Here is an 18475-nt window from a genome sequence, read left to right on the forward strand (position 1 = left end):
AAACTCATGGGGATACCTCCCATCAGAGGATTAACTAAAACATCAAAACAATTGTCCCCTTCATGGAGGCTAAAGTGAGCGATATGTCGTAGGCACGCTTAGAAGCTGGGCTGGCATGGTAACCAGTCATACTGTATTCAAGACAACTATAGTTCCCACACACCGTGGCGCAAACTGTTATCCCGCTAATACATTTTGTCTTTTAACCTATACAAAAATATTTGCATATTGGGACCAACATTTTTATGTTTCCCAAAACGATTACATATGATTCTTAATCAAAACAATATTACAACAAAACATACAACATGACAACTATTATTACTAAAAGTTTGTATATGAAATTCATGGGTACTGATGATAGGCCTCATAAAATAATTCTGCCTTCATAGTCCTCTTACTATGATTACAAACTGATGGTACTGACTTTTCTAATTAAAGAGTAATAGCAGTTTTATAGCAAATATGATCAGTTTTCTTTCCTTCCAAACAATAGCAATGAAATCGGAAAAAAGGGTCAATGAACATAAAAAGTAGAAAATCCTCATTAAAAGATTATCAGTTGCAATCAAGTAGCATATGGAGATCCTTGTCACAGGCCTGCTGTCGACCTGGTACGGCTACCATCCACCACCTATATGACTATGCAACAAAAGAACCGATATGATCTAACTGGGTTCTAATGAGTACCTTCATGCAGTAACAACTTCCCCATCCCTCTTCCTGTCACAATTAAACTAATACCCATAATTTGATGTAAGTTATACTACAATACAGACGACTATTTCCAGGAATGGGATTAGTGTGGAAACCTCAGATGGAATAATTTTAAGCAGATGGTAAGACATGATTTATGGCCATAATCTTTCTGCTTCGCTCGTGAGCTGCCCCAGGGGGTATGGAGTGGAAAAGGGCGGGGCCTGTCAGTGGTTTGTCAGCAGGGGTTTGGGGAGAACAATACCATCAAATTTATGCAGCCACGTGTTTTGAATCTGTATCATTTTCTGTTCTGCAGTGATCATGTTTACCTGATAACATCTCCTTATTAATCAAATGAACTGAGCACCTTCAGTTGATGCATACAGATGGGACATACACTTGCTGCTTGATCGATTCTCAACACGACACCTTGACAAAAGAGTCTTGCGGTAGCACAACCAATGACCACTGTTAATTCATTATCATTTAGAGGAACATGTTGACTAATTCAAAGCCAAATAATTACCTAATTAACTAACACACTCATTGGATACACTTCACTAATTTGCCACAGAAAATGCCTCTTTCAGGTCAACCAGAAAATTAAGTAATACATTAAAAACTTGTGAAAAATAAATTTCAATTTTTCTGGATGGCTGAACCCAGAGAAATCCCCAGCAGAGCACAACAACCTTATTAGATAAAGAAAGCCTGGACAGCAGTATCAGATTACAAAACAGCGCTACTAAAACACAGCATCTCAGCCCCCTCATTGTAGAAAACTGAGTTTAGCAAACACAATCAAAGAGATAGTAGTTTCATATTTTCATGAAAGAGGGATGGGATATAAAAATGAATGTGACGCTTTTTTAATATAGTTAAAATATCGAAAAATACACTGCTCTCTCAGATCAAAACAGCATAAAGAAACTAATATCATTGATACAAAAAGATACAAATTCAACACTGAATCATACACTTTCTGCCATTATGATAAATTAAAGCAACAATAAAACTGACTTTCCGAAATTTTGAATTTGCCTTTTGGAAAAATATTTGGAACTTGCAAAAGTGGTTTGGATGTCTCCTGAAGCAAAGCCAACTTGGATTTGATCAAATCAGTCTCACCCAAAGCCTGTTAGGGGATTCTAAACGCCCCACAATTGCTGACTCATACAATACTATGAACGCGCATTGATTTTTTCATCAATCATTCAATAAACAGCTTTTCGCCTGCTGTATCTTCAGTTTATGCTATTTTCGACTGCCTGCCTTAATACTCTAACGATAACATTAAATACTCCTGTCTTTGAACATGACAGTCCTGTGACTAACTGATTGATATTCAGGTTTGATGTAGTGATTTTGTTGATGTAATTAACCTTCACTGGTTACATCCCCAATTGCAGAAATTCATCCCCCAATTTCGTGACCTGAAAGGTCAATGTGTGACCTCACAGCTCAACTTGTGTCCAGAAATCTGACCACCAGATGGGCTGTCCAGAATGAAACTGACAGCACATTCAGCCAGGGTGCTAGCCATACCGAATAACACCTCTCACAAAAGATCAAATATATTGGGATTTAATCTGGTTACACTTTGAGCTTGAAGTGTCATTAATACCAAAGTATTGTAGCAGCAGCTGGCTTGCACAAGACAACATGAAGTCCTGTTACAGAAGTAACGCCACCTCGCTGTCACAAGTGTAAGTCCGACTGCAAGTCAAGTGTTTGTCAACTGCCTGCCATCTTGACTTGATTAGCTAAACATTAATTAGCCAATTAGCTCGTTATTTCAACCACTAGTCAATTTTCCCACCCTGATTTTGCTGGGGAAAAATCGAGTGACTAAAATATTCATGACGGAAAGAAGGAGAGGTGGACCCTTAATCAAATTTGCTGGAACTGTTTTAAGACAATTACTAAACAGAAAAAACTATTTAAGACCCACTCTTGACATAAACGATATCCTCTTGAATAAATCATAATCTGTTTTCGTGTGACTTCAAACGAGACTTAAGAATCTTAACAATGTTTTTGCTCCTTTTTTTTCAAACAACATTTTTTCAAAATATAATTATTTTGAACTCACTTCAAATCTATTTTCAAAACTGAAAAATCTGAATGTGACAATAAATATTTCAAAAAGTACAAAATAAGAAACAAAAAAGACTTTTACGGTAATTGAAACAGTTAACTCACAAATATTTGTAGAATGTGGTTGAATGGCTTTGGGAAAATAGCGTATTTCTTCAAGTCCATTTTTTCACTAACAAAGAGCTCGTGCAATCACAGCATTATGCTGGGCACATGCCTTCTAATTAGGATTTCTCAGTCGGGAGAGACCAGACAGCACTCCTCAAGTGCATGTCAATTTTCCTCAACGACATGTTTCAGTTATTTTCTTAAATTTGTAAATTCACTTTTTAAACGGAAGACATCCCACACTTGAAAATCCAAACCTTTACGTTTTACAACAACAAATGAACAAACACAACTGGCAAGCTGTCTCATTCATTCCACGTTTCTCCACAACACAGGAATCTGTTTCTCTCTGTATATCCACTTTTAAGTACTGTAACAATTAAAGTCAACTTAGCTTCAACCAGTGCATTACATTAATTCAATATAGCCAACGATCCCATCAAAACCGCATAAAGTACGTATTTCGGGCAGACAAATCGTTGAAAAACTAGGTCTCTCAATGAAAACAGGTAAAGTTTCAAAGCAAACCAAATTATCTGTAAGAAAAACAAGCCTATCGAGGGAACCTCCACATAACAACAGTTTAGTGGTAATCTTGATCTGTGTATCCACCAACCAAACAAGATGAGTATCCTGAAGAGGCTTGTCAGATTGTCGAGTGAGAGTAAAGCTACCCAGAAATTAGCCCCCAACCCTGAAACAAGCCAGCTGGATACCCCTCTTCTTCATCAATAAATTACCTGCTCTCTTGGCTAAAATAAAAGGTGGTCTGTTTGCAGGGAAGCTTCTAATTACACCAGAAACCTCCAGCTGTGAGGAGCTTGACAAGAGATAAGATTTCTAGGCTGGGGACAATCAATGGTTGTAACATCTGACTGGTGGTTGGTAAGCTGCCATATCTGCACTTTGGAGTGTCAAACAAAATTCTTGGTGACATCCAACAGAAAATAGCTTTGTCTTTTTGTTTACAGATTTCAGGCAGTGGCTTGAAACGCTTATTGAAGCTGGCTTGTTCAACTCGCATCATTTTTCCTCCTCTTTTAACTTTGGCCAAAGTTCCATCAAGTCTAAGCAGGAGGCCGGTTTCCCCTGAGATACAGATTGATTCCCAAATTGAAGAGTATGTCTGCTCTGTGAAGACATGATTCCAAGTGACTGGACCGGCATGTTTTAGGGTGGGGTCTCTGTCAGCTTGCTGTGGGCTTGTGGATGTTGACAATCTTCCCTCAGCCCTATATCAATCATTGACAACACTAATCACACACAAACTACGCCTCCCTCCACATGTGAAATGTGGAAAAGCTTAAAAGGCTCAAGACTGAAGTTTGTTCTTGCTCTGGATGAATTAAAGAAAAACCTGCTTTTTATGGCAAAACACATGTGTTTCCATACACACCAATCAGTCATCCACCTATCCCATCTGAACCACAAAGCAGTGTTAACTGCTGAATCATATAACAGTCAACATGAAGACTTCACATACAATACACGTAAGAATCATATGTGCCCTTGGGTCGTATGACGTCACGGGTCATCAGTGTATTGTTTCTGTCATCCAGATGGCATTGTTGACGTCATTGAATCTTATTGTGACGTGATGTAAGAGTGAGTGAGTTGTGTTTAACGCTGCTTTTTAACAGTATACCAGTTATATCGCGGTGTGTCAGCTTAAACCGCCACTTCTTCCTCCAGGAGGGAACGGAAGGCCTGTCAACTTTGAGACACAGCACAAGTCACACATTTGACCTCTTAGGAGCAATTACACTCTTTATGTAAACAAAACACAATCACTTGTCTGATAAGGATACTGTATTGCCATAGTAAGCTATGTGATGCCAAGAGTTTCATTACTGTGTTATGCTTTACAAAATTTTAATTTTCCAAGAAGAAATTAATTGCAGTTTTAGAAAGAATATAAATGATCATATATATATATATATATATATATATATATATATATACAAAGAGAAAAATAACAAAGTCAGTTCGCCACCACTTGTGTCCCATATATGGCTCATTTATCCTATTTGGGTATTTTGTTCGCACAAGTGACAACACACATTCCGGCATTATTTGTCTGTGATGGAAGACAACATGCTCCCCATCACCCAGTCTGATCTTCTTTTGAACATATGCTGGTATTTTCCACCCGTTACAGTTCTCAATTATTTTCAAGAATTTATTGTAGAGGTGCAGTTATTAGGGCTTGGAGGGAGTGCATGTCCCATCCATCTGGCTGTTCCTTTGTGGGTGGCTACACAGGGTTTGATAAAACGGTAGGGGCATGTGCCCTCCTCCATTCGATTGTCACCCTCGGGATCTGGCTGATTTGCAATGTACTGTTCCTCGGGAATAGGGGAGTCCACTTGAATTTGAATACCTTACGTGTTGTAAATACATTTTTTGTTATTGTATATATAGTGAATGTAACTATTCTATAAACGGACATGGTTACAAGGAACATTATTTCGTGATTAATGTATATAAGTCATTGATTAGGATATGCACTTTGACCGGATATATTCTTATTATGCAGTAACTGTTTCATTATTATCAAATTTGTAGCCCACAGACCTGTTGTCCTGCGATGTTCCGTAGCAGCCATATGTAAAATATGCATCAATAACACATATTCACCACTAATGAACTGCGATATGGTACACAAGTTGTATGTAGTCAGCTTCTAAATGTATTTGTATGATTTTGTGATATTTGGCTCTGACTTGACCTGACATGAGATCATGCCACTATAGCCATCATATATATATATATATATATATATATATATATATATATATATATATATATATATATATATATACATATAAAAATGAGGTAAATGTTCACTCGGTGTACATGTAATATATAATAAAATAATATAGTCCACGTTAGTCCATCATCTTCTTTATATCAGTTTCATACATAGTACTTTCACTGTCTCATGACAGCTCTTCAGTGTAACTGACATTGACATATAATGACGTCATACTTATGATTACGTCATAAATTACAACTGTGACGTCATAATGTATTTACACACTCCAGCGACGACACCAAGTAATTTAACAATTGTAGGGAGACATTTGAATTAAATATACAGTATTTGTAAAGTAATACTGTATATTTAATTCAAATGTCTCCCTACAAGGACTATGTATGAAACTGATATAAAGAAGGTGATGGACTAACGTGGACTTTATTATTTTATTATATATATATATATATATATATATTTTTATATATATATATATATATATATATATATATATATATATAAGTGAGATCTGTATTTCAATTGTTTTAATATGTTATGCTGCCTTGGACCTGAGAATTGTCCGCAGTCCCAAGCTGAGAGGCCGAGGGCCATATGACCCCTTATCCATAATTGTATGTGGCAGAGGAATGTAATGTTTAGAACATAAAGTGGGAAGCCGATTTGGGTGCTGAAAGGCTGTAACTGGCGGTTTAACGTGGGAGGAAAGCCCGAAGTGATGCAGGTCTTAGACGTTTGTCACTTCTGTGAAACCCATGAGCACGGGTATGGTGCTGACAAACCTAGAGACATAATCGGGGCGAACCGGGATTCGAACCCATGATCATAGGTTTCTGGCGTGCCCAAGGGACGCAACTCTGCACAGCGAATCGCGGCACCTTAGACGACTGGGCCACCCATGCCCCCGACGTGAGGTAGGAATGGCGTCAGACTAAAAATGATATAATAGCATAAGATTGATGACGTCATTCAACAAAACATGGTTGTGCTGTCCTTATAGGTAAACACTAAAATTTGTCTCTGTATGTAGACATCTTCTTAGGTAATAAATAGAACATTATATTCGTGTTCATGTCATACTATGTTTCATGCTTGAGAAATGCCAGAATTTAGACACTCGTGTTGTAAACATAGTATGACATGAACACTCATATGAAATCCTCTATATCTTATCTGTGTGTATAGAGGCTAATGACAGGGTACAGTGTCTTAAGGTTTTCATTAGCTGTGTTTTCCATTGCATCTGCTCTCTAATGGAATGTATTGCAATAAATATTATCATATAACTCTGACAGAACTTTATCATAGTTTTATAAAATATCATCAATGTGTTTTGGACATAAAGTGTGCAGTGTTTCGGCGAAGTTTTTTTCGCTTTTAAGCATTTTGATTTGTAATTTATTTCATCAAATCCAATTTGCAAGTGTATGCTTTTTTTTGCCTGGTAGTTTGCAAAAGTAAACAAATTCAAGATTCAGAGAAACCCAGTTTCTCACACTGACTGTGAAAGAATAGGTTTAGACAGCTAAATGGTGGTAGAAACGAATTTATGATGAAATAGTCAGGAAATTTTGTAATTGAAAATATTTGTAATTTCTACTTTGGATATTATAACCATTATGGTTAAGGCTATAGGACTAGTGCCAGTTCCTTACATTGAACTGACCATTGAGAAATAATGGGTGAACATGATTCAAAATATTCTTCAAAGTTTTGAATATTAAACACGAAATAAAAACTGCAACTTCCCTAAATTGACAACCTATTTTCGATCATTTCACCAGGAAACTTCAATCCCTAAAGCATCATGAAACGTTTGCATCCTGATTCCAGGACACGACAACCTGCCTGCTATCCCTATGACAATGTCCACAGACTCTGTTTCCTCATATTTCATAATAGCTTCTGAAAAAAAAGCTGGCAATGTGAGCCTAACTTCTCCCAGTTGAGTCACGAAACACCATCCCACGATTACCTCTTCAAAGACCTCATCCACCCCCTCCTCTCCCTCCTATTCCTCCGTCACAATACTGGGGACACATATGTCATACATTTCCACCATTTCCACAATTTCCACAGCAATCAAACATCTTCTGCTCCTGCTTTGTCTCAAAACACATTTCATGGCGTCAACATATTTATTTGAGAAAATGATGTCTGAATTTTTCTACCTATGACCAAATGTTTAGCATTAACCTTTTAAAAGTCAGATTATCAAAGATCTTGACAAACAGAATGCTAACATGCATCCAGGCATGTGAAAGGCCATTCCTTGCACTTTCAGGAGAAAGGTGATACCCCTACTTGTAAAAACTTTCAACTTCCAAACTGAAAAAATACAACTTTGAAGCTTCCTTGCTGTGAAGCTCCAAACCTGAAGTTTATAAAAATAAAACTGTTTACCATAAATACATCTGTACAGTGATGAGGGGAAACCATGGTCTGAAAGTTACACTATATACACTTTGATCCACTGGGATGCCCCTGTTTCAAATATGGGGATTCATATTGTTTAAGTTCAGTGTTTAAAATCTGACTCCATAATTGGTTAACCAGCTTGAGAAAAACCTGCAAGGGCATACCTCATAAACAGACAGTTCATTGAGAAGACGCGGGGCACCAAAAGATGAGGAAAACTGTCTGACTCCGGCACAGGGGAACATCAGAAGCTCTGATGAATCTCAGCTTCTTGTCAGGTCTATTGTCTGATACCCAACAACTCACTGACTGGGACTATTTTCCAGAATTTTGTCAAAAAATGAGTCTCGCGTCAAACCGTTTTCATGGCAGGGTTAAGTTTAGACATATGAGAAAATTCCCGTCGGACAGAAAGAAGAACAGCGGGTCTGGCAATAGTTGAATTTCTGTCAGATCTATTGTCTGGCAGGGAAAAATAAATTTCATCATCTCTGGGACATCGAGTCAGAATGCATGATTTGCACATGCATTCACTTCCCATGCATTGCATGGCCATCTGTACCCAGCAACAAAATACTCAAGTCTTCTGCTTTGAATGCTGCATTTCCTTGAGATTAAGCAGTAGATCAAGTCAGCTGACAACTAATTTTAAGAGAGAAAAAATACCATGAGAAAATAAATAGTAAAAAAATATTCTCACCTTGACTGTTGCTTGAGGTTCAGTTAGCCGTGAGGTAACAGAGGCGAAATTTGATGATAGTTGTTGGTAGCGACTCTGGAATGGTTTTTCTTTGACTTGGTAGTGGGCAGGGCCAGGTTTCTCTACCTCGTCCTTCTTTGCAATGGCTTGGATCCTGGTGGATGTTGTCCCGAACACCCCTCTGCGCGTACTCTCCAAGTAGGCCTTCCTCATGCTCTCTGCGCCCATACCACCGATGTTGTACGCTCCGGGACCTACAGTTACAACTTGATCACTTTAGATTGAAGCTGAGTTTCAGGTAAAAAGTTGCTGTTTTAAAATTACAATGAAAACTGAATCTCAGTCTGGAAACCTCAGATTCTGGGCTCTTTCAGAGTGTCATGTTTTTACACATAAAGGGAGATCACTCTGTACCCATGTTTCGTTAATCCTGATATCTGTTAACCCTGACCGTGGGAATAGAGAGTGAGTTGGGTTTAAAGCCGGTTTAAACAGTTTTCCAGTTATATCACGGCATGTCGGCTTAATGTGGGAGGAAAGCCTGAAGTGATGCAGGTCTCAGACGTTTACCACTTCGGTGAAACCCACGAGCATGGGTATGGTGCTGATAAACCTAGAAACATAATCGGGGTGAATCGGGATTCGAACCACACTAATAGGTTTCTGGCATCATAGGTTTCCCAAGGGATGCAACTCTGCACAGCAAATAGCAGCGCCTTAGACAACTGGGCCACCCTTGCCCCCGACTGTGGGTATAACATATATTAGTCTGAATAATAAATGGTAATAAAATAAAACTGTTTATCAAATAAGATTTGAAGTTATAAGGTAAAAAAACAAAAACAAATTTAGCCAAAATAATATAAACAACTAACATCCTTTTCTATGCCAGCACCTACAAATGTGCAAATATAAAAAAAATAATTCTGAATCAGGGTTGAGGCATTTACTGACTTGCACTAGCAAATCGTGTGCACATTATCCAGTAAATGTTTTCTATCCCCTTGAAATAAAGAATGAGGTGATACATTAAGAATGAATGATTTATACCAAGTGAACAGTTGATGTCAACACAGGGAAGTGCTTGTACTGTGGCAGAATCTAAATGTAGCCCTGCTCCACATTTCGCCTACAATGCCTGATTTATTACCCCAGTTCTTGTATCTTAGCACAGAACAACTGCTCGTGCAGCTCGGATTTCATACATGCATGCATTAACTTCACGTACACATTTGTTAACCAATTTCCCAACAATGATAACTTATGAAACTGTTCTACGTAAATTATCCACTTATTATTCCACATCATGAATGCATTGGTTACATGGTCAAACACGTGATTGCTTGTATTATCATGGTGATACTGATGACTCTTATAACCTTCTTCTTCATCTTGATGAAAAGAATTATAGGATGTATTTACCATCCAACTACTCTACACAACTGTAAAACGAATGGGTGTCGGTGCTGCAGTCTGATTGATTGAAATGTGTTGGTTACATTGGATTTGATTCCTGGAAATTTCCAGGACTATTCACTGCATATTCTTAATCTGTCACATATTGCAAATTTGAAACATGTGCCACTTGGCATGGCAATGAGAATTCTGTACTAACTATATATTGCATTTAATTCATACTTAAATTTATATCAATCAACATAAATTTATTTCAACATCAAAATTATTCACTCAATAAAAGGAATATGATATGATTCAATACAAAATATATATTTATTATATATTTTTACCATGTTTACATTTCTAATGTAATATTGTTTTTCAAATTATTTGTAGTCAACAAATAACAATCATGTTATGATCTCCCACTCAATTCCATTGTAATTCTCCGATACAGAACTGAACACTTTCCTCCTTACACCACTACAGTCCTTGGCAAGACTTACAAACAAAGGGAGACAACTCTTGCCCAACATGGAGATTATCTGAAGAGAGGGATTTTACCTGGTGTCTTCTTGACTGGCCCTTCAATGTTGAAACGGACAGACGTCTGACCAAACGGGCTTCTCTTCAGCCCCGTCACACGCTTTAGGGAATCCAGTGCCGATCTCGGGTCATTGTACACCCCGGGAGCAGGGGTGATTGTCTTCAGTGGTTGAAATCTCTACAATGAACAAATGAATATTTTTCATGACACTTGTGCACCCACATGAAGTCTGGTGGAAGAGTCTTTTTTTTCAAGTTATCACAAAATACCTGCCATGATTGTACCCACACACACTGATTGTAATTTGTACTCACCTTTGATTGGGACATGAATGGTGGGTGCTCGACTTCAATTCCATCTGTATTAATCTTTGGATGTGGCATTTCAAACTGGCCTTTTATCTCATATTTCCCTGGCCCGGGTATTGCCTGGAAGAAAAACAAAGTCTTTGTTTTAAAAAACCCATTTGTATACTTTTAAGATGAAAGCAAAAAAAAGCGACAAATAAAAAAAAAATAGATAAAATAATTAAATAACAGCAGGGATCTAAAGTGTCATCAAAGCATTGAAAGCTCTGTATGGGCATTTATTGCTATCAATAGCAACACCCGCATTCATGAATTAAAATTTATATGCTAACAGTATGAGAAGGAAACGCAGCTTTTAGCACGTCAAATTAGATTGTAAATTGTTCAAAGGGATATTATCATTCTGCATAGCAGGGTGTGCTCTCTGTTTCAAACACAAGCCATTCAAAACAAATATTGTCAAAATGTTCACATGCAGATGTGATTAAATTTGTTCCGTATTCAAAGCAACGTTTCCAATTTGATCACAAACTGTGATTTAAAATAAAAAACAAAACACTTCTCATATATCATTTACCACTTATCTGCCAAGCTACTTGAATAATTAGCATGCAATTTTCTACCGCATGCTATATGCGTGTCATAATTGGAGATTTATTGCTGGAGCTTAAACTATAAAATGATAGCTCTCACAGTGCTTCACCCTAAATCAAAGTAATATCACTTCTGAATGTGCACTATGACGAATTATCTGAGAGGAAAACTGTATGATTTTTGTGACTGCCGCCTCTCCTTCATGTGTTTATTTATGGTCATGGGACTCCGCCATGATAAAGTAGAGCCAGGGGGTATATAAAGTTGATGTGGAGAAACTGTGAGAAAAACCCCTCTACACTCTAGACTGGTCCCTTGCTTATGGGCGATAATTGAAACCATATTTCACCAATAGAAGAAAAAACAACTGGATAACAATAACCCCCTGTTCTTAAATAGCCAGAAAAAATAAATGGTAAAGTCTTACAAACTCAATGACACGACCCTACATCTACACACAATCTACATATTGGCAATGCCCAGATTGCTGTCATGTTTCTGAACAGCTGGATGTTGATTTCATGGACAAGTGTGTTGATTGTGCTTGCACATGTATTACAAATTCTTAATGTTTTTCAAACAGATTTATTATTTAAGTTTATAATAGGTGACATTTTCCCCTGAAGAGGATAATGAGGAGCCCCCATCATTAAATGTAACCATGGTAACATGAGCACACAAGCACACACACAGTGGCCCTGTTTGAAAATATAGATTTAAATGTAAATATGGTGAAATTTGATAAGAAATAGAGCATGTCCCCTGCAAGGAACGTTTGTTGATAACAGAGTGTCAAAATGTATAACATACTGCCAAAATGGCAAAGCGTCATTGCATTTTTATCAGCTGTTTATTTCCCTAAAATCTCACCCCGGCTTCCTTGGCAGGCCATACAACTATGCTTTTAACCTTATGTATATCACAGGGTAATGGATTCTATAATAAACACATCAAACCATTTGTTTGAAATAAGATTTGCTCTGGGCTTTTACAAATTCTGACTTAAATCTACGTTAAAACTATACAATGCTATAATCCTGGCAAGACACTTTCAACATTCGATTAGCAGTATTCATGGTATTATAACATCTGCAAAATCAATTTGGTAAACTATGATAAAAGACATGGTAATGTCAGGTCAGAACTCATCCCAGTCCTGTCATAATTGTCAGTATGCACTGAGCTTGTTAGTCAAGTTTGATTAAGGTCTCGGTCCTATCTAAACTTTCCACTCTAGTGGACTGAATCATTTTCCATGTTTTAACCATTTTTTCCTCGTTTGTATCAGTATGACCAGTTGACAGACTCTAACTAAACGTTATTCATAATTGGAAATATTTCTTGCCATCAAAGTGAACAAATTATCAGGGAATCTTTAAACTAGGAACAGTTGGCACCAAGATTTGACAAGGCTGAGAAATATTCCTCTTGGAACGAGAGTGCACGGCTAGAGCAAGGGATCACACATTTGGATACCAACATGTCAGGGATTTGGTTGCCACAAATTATGTCGGAGTCTTTTGACTGGCTTCACGTCACTTCGTGGTCTTCAAAGAGTGTAAGACGCACAATGAAAGAGAGACTTAATCGTGTAAATTGTGACTCATACATTCCTGACAACTAATCTGAAAATTATGATCTAATTATGGAAGTTACTCCTCCAGACACAAGTGCCAAGGTCTAGTTTCTTATGCCAGAAACGGTAGCTTCCACAGAGTCTTTATAGCAGCAGTTCCACCATTGGCGTGTAGACATAAATTTCATCTTCTCACATCAAACTGCCTCTACCGACACCAAGTGGAATATTTAAGATAAATTTGGAATAAATCGAGTTATCTCAGTCGTAAATCTCATGCTGAAAGTACTTCGCATAAAATGTGTAATTAGACGTACATTTCACCTAGGTTATAAATGCAAGCTTTAAAAAGGAAATTGATTTGTCATTAACTGTCCAATGGAAATGGTGTTTTCACAAGATTACTGGTATGGTCATCAGTCCATTAATAGAACCCATGAAGTTGGACATAGTCGGAATGTTTGCATCAGATCTAAATAAGTCAACATTTACACAGACCCAAACATAACTAATGTCAGCAAGAACAGAATTTGTGAAATTTTGTAAGTTGAAACCTAAACCCAGTCTAGCTTCACAGAGAAAAAGAGAAAAATATACCATTGCGCTTGAAAAGAAGTAAGCTGGAAGGACAAGGAAAGAAGCTGTGGTGTTTTTACCATTAAAATACACATTAACATGATTAATATAAGGCCAGATGAATGTAATTTCTCGTTTTGTGGATTGTCTTGTTTACAATGCCTGATTTGGGACTTAAAAGCCAAAAATATGAAAAAGAACTTTTGTCAGGATCAATTTAAGTAAAACCAAAGGGAATAAAACAAATGAGGGAAAATGAGGTTAATGTCGCTGTCAAGATGATTGCTTTTAGAACTATGTGCATTGTTTGTGTGTTGTTTCTTGTAATCGTCCAGATTGATGCTAGCCCACTGAGATACCTTGCCGCAGTTGAACATGGATACCCCACTCAGACACAGTATACTGACTCCAAGTCGACAAATTCTTGTTTTATCCCTTTATCAGTTTATGCTGAATGCCAGGCAGGGCAACAACAAGTACCATCTTTTAACATCTCTTGGAATGACGTGGCCAGGAAATTGTACCACCGACCTTCCGCTCTAGGGGCAGAAGCTATATCTACTAGACCAGTTAGAATAAAACAAAATATATGCCAAATACGCATATTATGAAAAAGAGCATTTTCAGTTATTATAATACTTTTAAAGAACTTAGGGAGGAAGAAAAAGTCAAAGAACTTAAAAAAAAATTGTTCCATCTTAATTTTATGTTAATCATAAATTCTGTTCATATATATTAACAGTGAAGTTTAACCTTTTGAAGAAATCCAATGCATTAGAATAACCAAGAGCTTCTTGAAATCACTTCAAAACCACTGCATCATGTCAACCTTGTAGTTTCGTACACACATAGCCTCTCTGCCCATAACTTAATTTTGTCTTTAAGTGTTTTCGTTTGAATGAACATAAATATACACAATTACTTCCATGTGTGATGCTGGGGATGTTTATTATCACTGAATGGGCGATGGCCATAAATGGCCTCATCATATATGAGGATTTATTTCAGAAAAAATAAACTCCTTGAAGATACTTATAAGACTCTGCTGATTTCATGTTATCCCTGGATGCATCTTGTGAAGTAGAATTAGACTATTTAGGTTCAGGTCTGTGAGTTTATTATAACAGAAACAGACATCCCTAGGCTAAATTGGAATATATTTAAAAGAAATATACATATTTTTGGTCTGATGTCAGGAAAGATATTGATTCCGATAGTGATATGGACATACATGTAGGTTAATATACACACAAATATCGAAATAAACAACTTAAATTGACTTCACAATTTCTTTCATGTAAGTATTCTTGCAGACATATACACAATAATTCTAAAATATTTACACAAGTGTAGAATCAAAACAAAAGTTCAGGGCGATAGGGTTTACATCTTGAATCTGAAGGTAGATGAATGAGTTTTAAAGATTCCCCTACGAACCCGGGGGACAAGATGATAGAATAAGGAGACACAGCCACAGAGGAACATGTTTAACAGAGGGGATCTGCCCTCCTGCACATAAACAGTTCTCTCAAGGAGTGGGTGGATTAACCTTTTTCAGCTAAGTGCAGATAGCTATTTCAAGTTGCTGCTTGTTTATGAGGGTTCAGGGTTTTGACCCTATAAATTTTACAGCACAGATTAAAATGCCTTTGTACTGAGGAGGTTGGTGATCCAGCCTTTGGTTATTTTCAAAATGCTTCTGAGAAGTGCTTATGTAATAAGTGTAGGTGAAAGTCACATTTTGTGTTTCTCTGTGCCGTTGACCTAAGTAATACATATTCAATTTTCTATGTTTTGGTCAACATCAAAACACCCTGAAATTTATTCTAAATTTTAACTATTTAATGTTTGATTTAGTTTTTGTTTGATGTATTTGTGACTAGTCTGATTACATATGACAATGCTAAATGCAATGTCAGCCAGGAAGTCATCCCAGTATACCAGAGAGGTGATCGGAAACCTTGTAATTCCTCTTAATGCTTGTGGCAGGTGCACCCAAGTTAGATAAATGTATGTAGATAATTGTTACGGCTATTACCCAAAATTATCTTATGACCTGCAAACGGTGTACTGTAAATTAAATTCACAGCTCACATAGTTTCAAAACTGACTGAGAAAGAAACAACTCAACACAAACATGTAAATCTGTAATGTTAATATTGAAAATAAAACAGTCAATGTTAAATCAAGGGAATAACTACGGAATAGAAATGAATATTTTGAACTTTCAAGTTTACCGGTAGTTTGTAAAGTATATATATGTATAATACCTAATTCCAAGTCTTGAGCAAATTTTTACCCCAATTTTTTTTTTTCTGGAAAAAATTAATCAAAATGTGTGTTTGCCAAGTATGTAACCTTATTGCATAAATGATATTGATGTCATGAACAATGGATGACTGATCAAGGGAAGTAACTTAGTTCATTAACAGCGGTGATGCGAGTTTTGTGAAACTGCGGACATATATTCTGGACCTGTACAAATGAATGTCGGTAAGATAAATTTGTTGTCCACCAATCACTTGAGGCACATGGAATGATATACCATGTGTGTGAGTTTATGTAACGATTGGGGTACATCGACTTACACTCAGGGTACATCACAAAATGTACCCCTCAAGATCGGTTGACAACTCATAATGGTAAACAATCACAATGATATTTACCTTTTTCACCTCATCCTTGACCACTGCCTCATGATATCGAGGAAGTCTTGCTTCGTATCGTACGCTTCTCTCCTCGTCTGCGATGTTGGCATTTTCAGCTTTGTTCTGGACCTCCTTATATGGTTCATATTCTCCTGGGCCTGGCCCAACCTTGCCGCCAAATTCCACACGTTTGGATGTCAGCTTACCGAAATGTACTCCTCTGTACTGCGAAGTTGGTTTTGTATCACCCTGAAAAAAATAAAATTGATAAAACTATTTTGTTCATTAGAAGATTAGACAAATAGACTGGACAACTGTATTGATGGGGGCAGTGAGTGAGTGAGTGAGTGAGTGAGTGAGTGAGTGAGTGAGTGAGTGAGTGAGTGAGTGAGTGAGTGAGTGTTTTTTTAAGATAATAGGTTACTGGGGTAGGGGGGTGGGTGGGTGGGGGTTTGCGCCAGACATGGTTTCTTTCAAAAAATATTTTACAATAATGATATTATTACAGTACATGTTAAAACATGTAATATGATTGTACTTTGAGCCCAGATGACCTAAAATGGTTAACATGGATAAAAACTACCAACAGTTCCAAATATTCAAAAGATGCAGTTTCTTTGAAGGACATTTCCTACAGCTGTCTGGTCTGTTGGAAATACAGATCGCTACTGTCCAGCACTGATTGATCACAGAGGTGGCACTACAGATATGAATATTTTATGCTTGCACTTTGAATCACTTCTGGCTCACTGTAACTTCCTGATGAAACAAGCTGCATTGTTCGTCATCACATTTCTAGTTATATTCACACATATGCCATTTCCTACTCATCACAAAATTGACAGAATCCTCATTTCAAAAATGGATCAACCACATGATAGAACAAGCATCTGATAATCCTTTTTCAGACAGGCCATGTTCATCATTCCCCGAAAGGAGTATTATTTATTAATTAAAGGAAAAATTATGGCTTGAGGCAAACAGCCTTAAAATTTGGCATTTTCATGAATTCGGGCAGAAAAAATTTCCTCTCAGGCAGAACATATCAATTTGGGCACAACAAATTATAAAAAATAATTCATCAGATGTACCCTCACCTGTATTACTTGAACTTAAAAGTTACATAAGATAACAATTCAATAACAATTAATATTTCCATAATTTTATCTGTTATATGCAGGCTCCTTCTTAACCATGCAAATATGTCACAATAAATTATAAAGATTATTCAATATTTGTCATGTAAATAATCTTTTACCAAACCTGACTGCTTGTGTCTGTGCTAGTGATAAAATTTAAATACTTTAAGTTTTTAAATCACAGATATCTTAAAATTAAAGCCCCTCATCACGCCAGTGACCTCATCATTGCATGTTTTGAGCTGTGGCAGCCAAAAAACAAAAGGGCCAATCTGTGGGAAAGATAATTATAAAATATGCATTATGAACGACAAGCGTTAGATGTATCCTCAGAGGAAGAGGTTGTCGCTAATGGCTGTCATTTGCTTAGTCTGTCAAGAGGGTTAAATCCTTTGTCCCATCAAAATCCATTCCCACTTTTCGTGACTTTTCTCATTAGTATGCAAATGTATTCATAAAAGCTTGCATCTCTACATTGTCTCTTGCTGACAGAGGTGTGATGGCTAGCTCGTCTTCACGTGATAATTAGACAATTTCCCACTAACAACTGACAGGCGGAATAAAAAATATATGGCAGTGTATCAACTGAACTTCCCAATGTTCTTTATCACTCCTCAGGCCATGCTCTCTGCTTGCTCTCTGCAATCAACTGGCAATTAACATTAACACATTTTTAGTCCATATTGGTGAAATATTCATAAAGCTGAGGTTAATATTTTTGTGAGAGTGTACAATATGCTCTCTGCTTACTCTCTGCAGTAAACTAGCAATTAACATTAACACATATTTAGTCAACACTGGTAAAACATTCATCAAGTTTAAAGTTTATATTTTTGTGAGTGTGTACAATATGCTCTCTGCTTACTCTCTGCAGTCAACTAGCAATTAACATTA

The 18475-nt window shown here is 37.0% G+C and overlaps 3 protein-coding genes across 3 annotated transcripts in view; 1 reads left to right on the plus strand and 2 right to left on the minus strand.

The window, feature by feature from the left end:
- The window catches only part of LOC139468535 (netrin receptor UNC5C-like), a 421042-nt gene that overhangs the window by 251859 nt on the left and 150708 nt on the right, over window positions 1-18475 (minus strand). The window lies entirely within an intron of this gene.
- The window catches only part of LOC139468533 (sperm-tail PG-rich repeat-containing protein 2-like), a 94628-nt gene that overhangs the window by 65667 nt on the left and 10486 nt on the right, over window positions 1-18475 (minus strand). The window contains exons 6-9 of the mRNA XM_071250567.1: window positions 16461-16691; window positions 11055-11168; window positions 10758-10917; window positions 8796-9049 (exon numbers count right to left, since the gene is read on the minus strand). Coding sequence (XP_071106668.1) covers window positions 8796-9049; window positions 10758-10917; window positions 11055-11168; window positions 16461-16691 — 759 coding nt within the window. The remainder of the gene's footprint in view (window positions 1-8795; window positions 9050-10757; window positions 10918-11054; window positions 11169-16460; window positions 16692-18475) is intronic.
- The window catches only part of LOC139468534 (short-chain dehydrogenase/reductase family 42E member 1-like), a 334803-nt gene continuing 325382 nt past the window's right edge, over window positions 9055-18475 (plus strand). Inside the window, exon 1 of the mRNA XM_071250570.1 lies at window positions 9055-9093. The gene's annotated coding sequence lies outside the window, so the exon portion shown is untranslated. The remainder of the gene's footprint in view (window positions 9094-18475) is intronic.

Source organism: Haliotis cracherodii, unplaced genomic scaffold, assembly GCF_022045235.1.
Source record: "Haliotis cracherodii isolate W230 unplaced genomic scaffold, xgHalCrac1.p SCAF_2, whole genome shotgun sequence".
NCBI lineage: Eukaryota > Metazoa > Mollusca > Gastropoda > Lepetellida > Haliotidae > Haliotis > Haliotis cracherodii.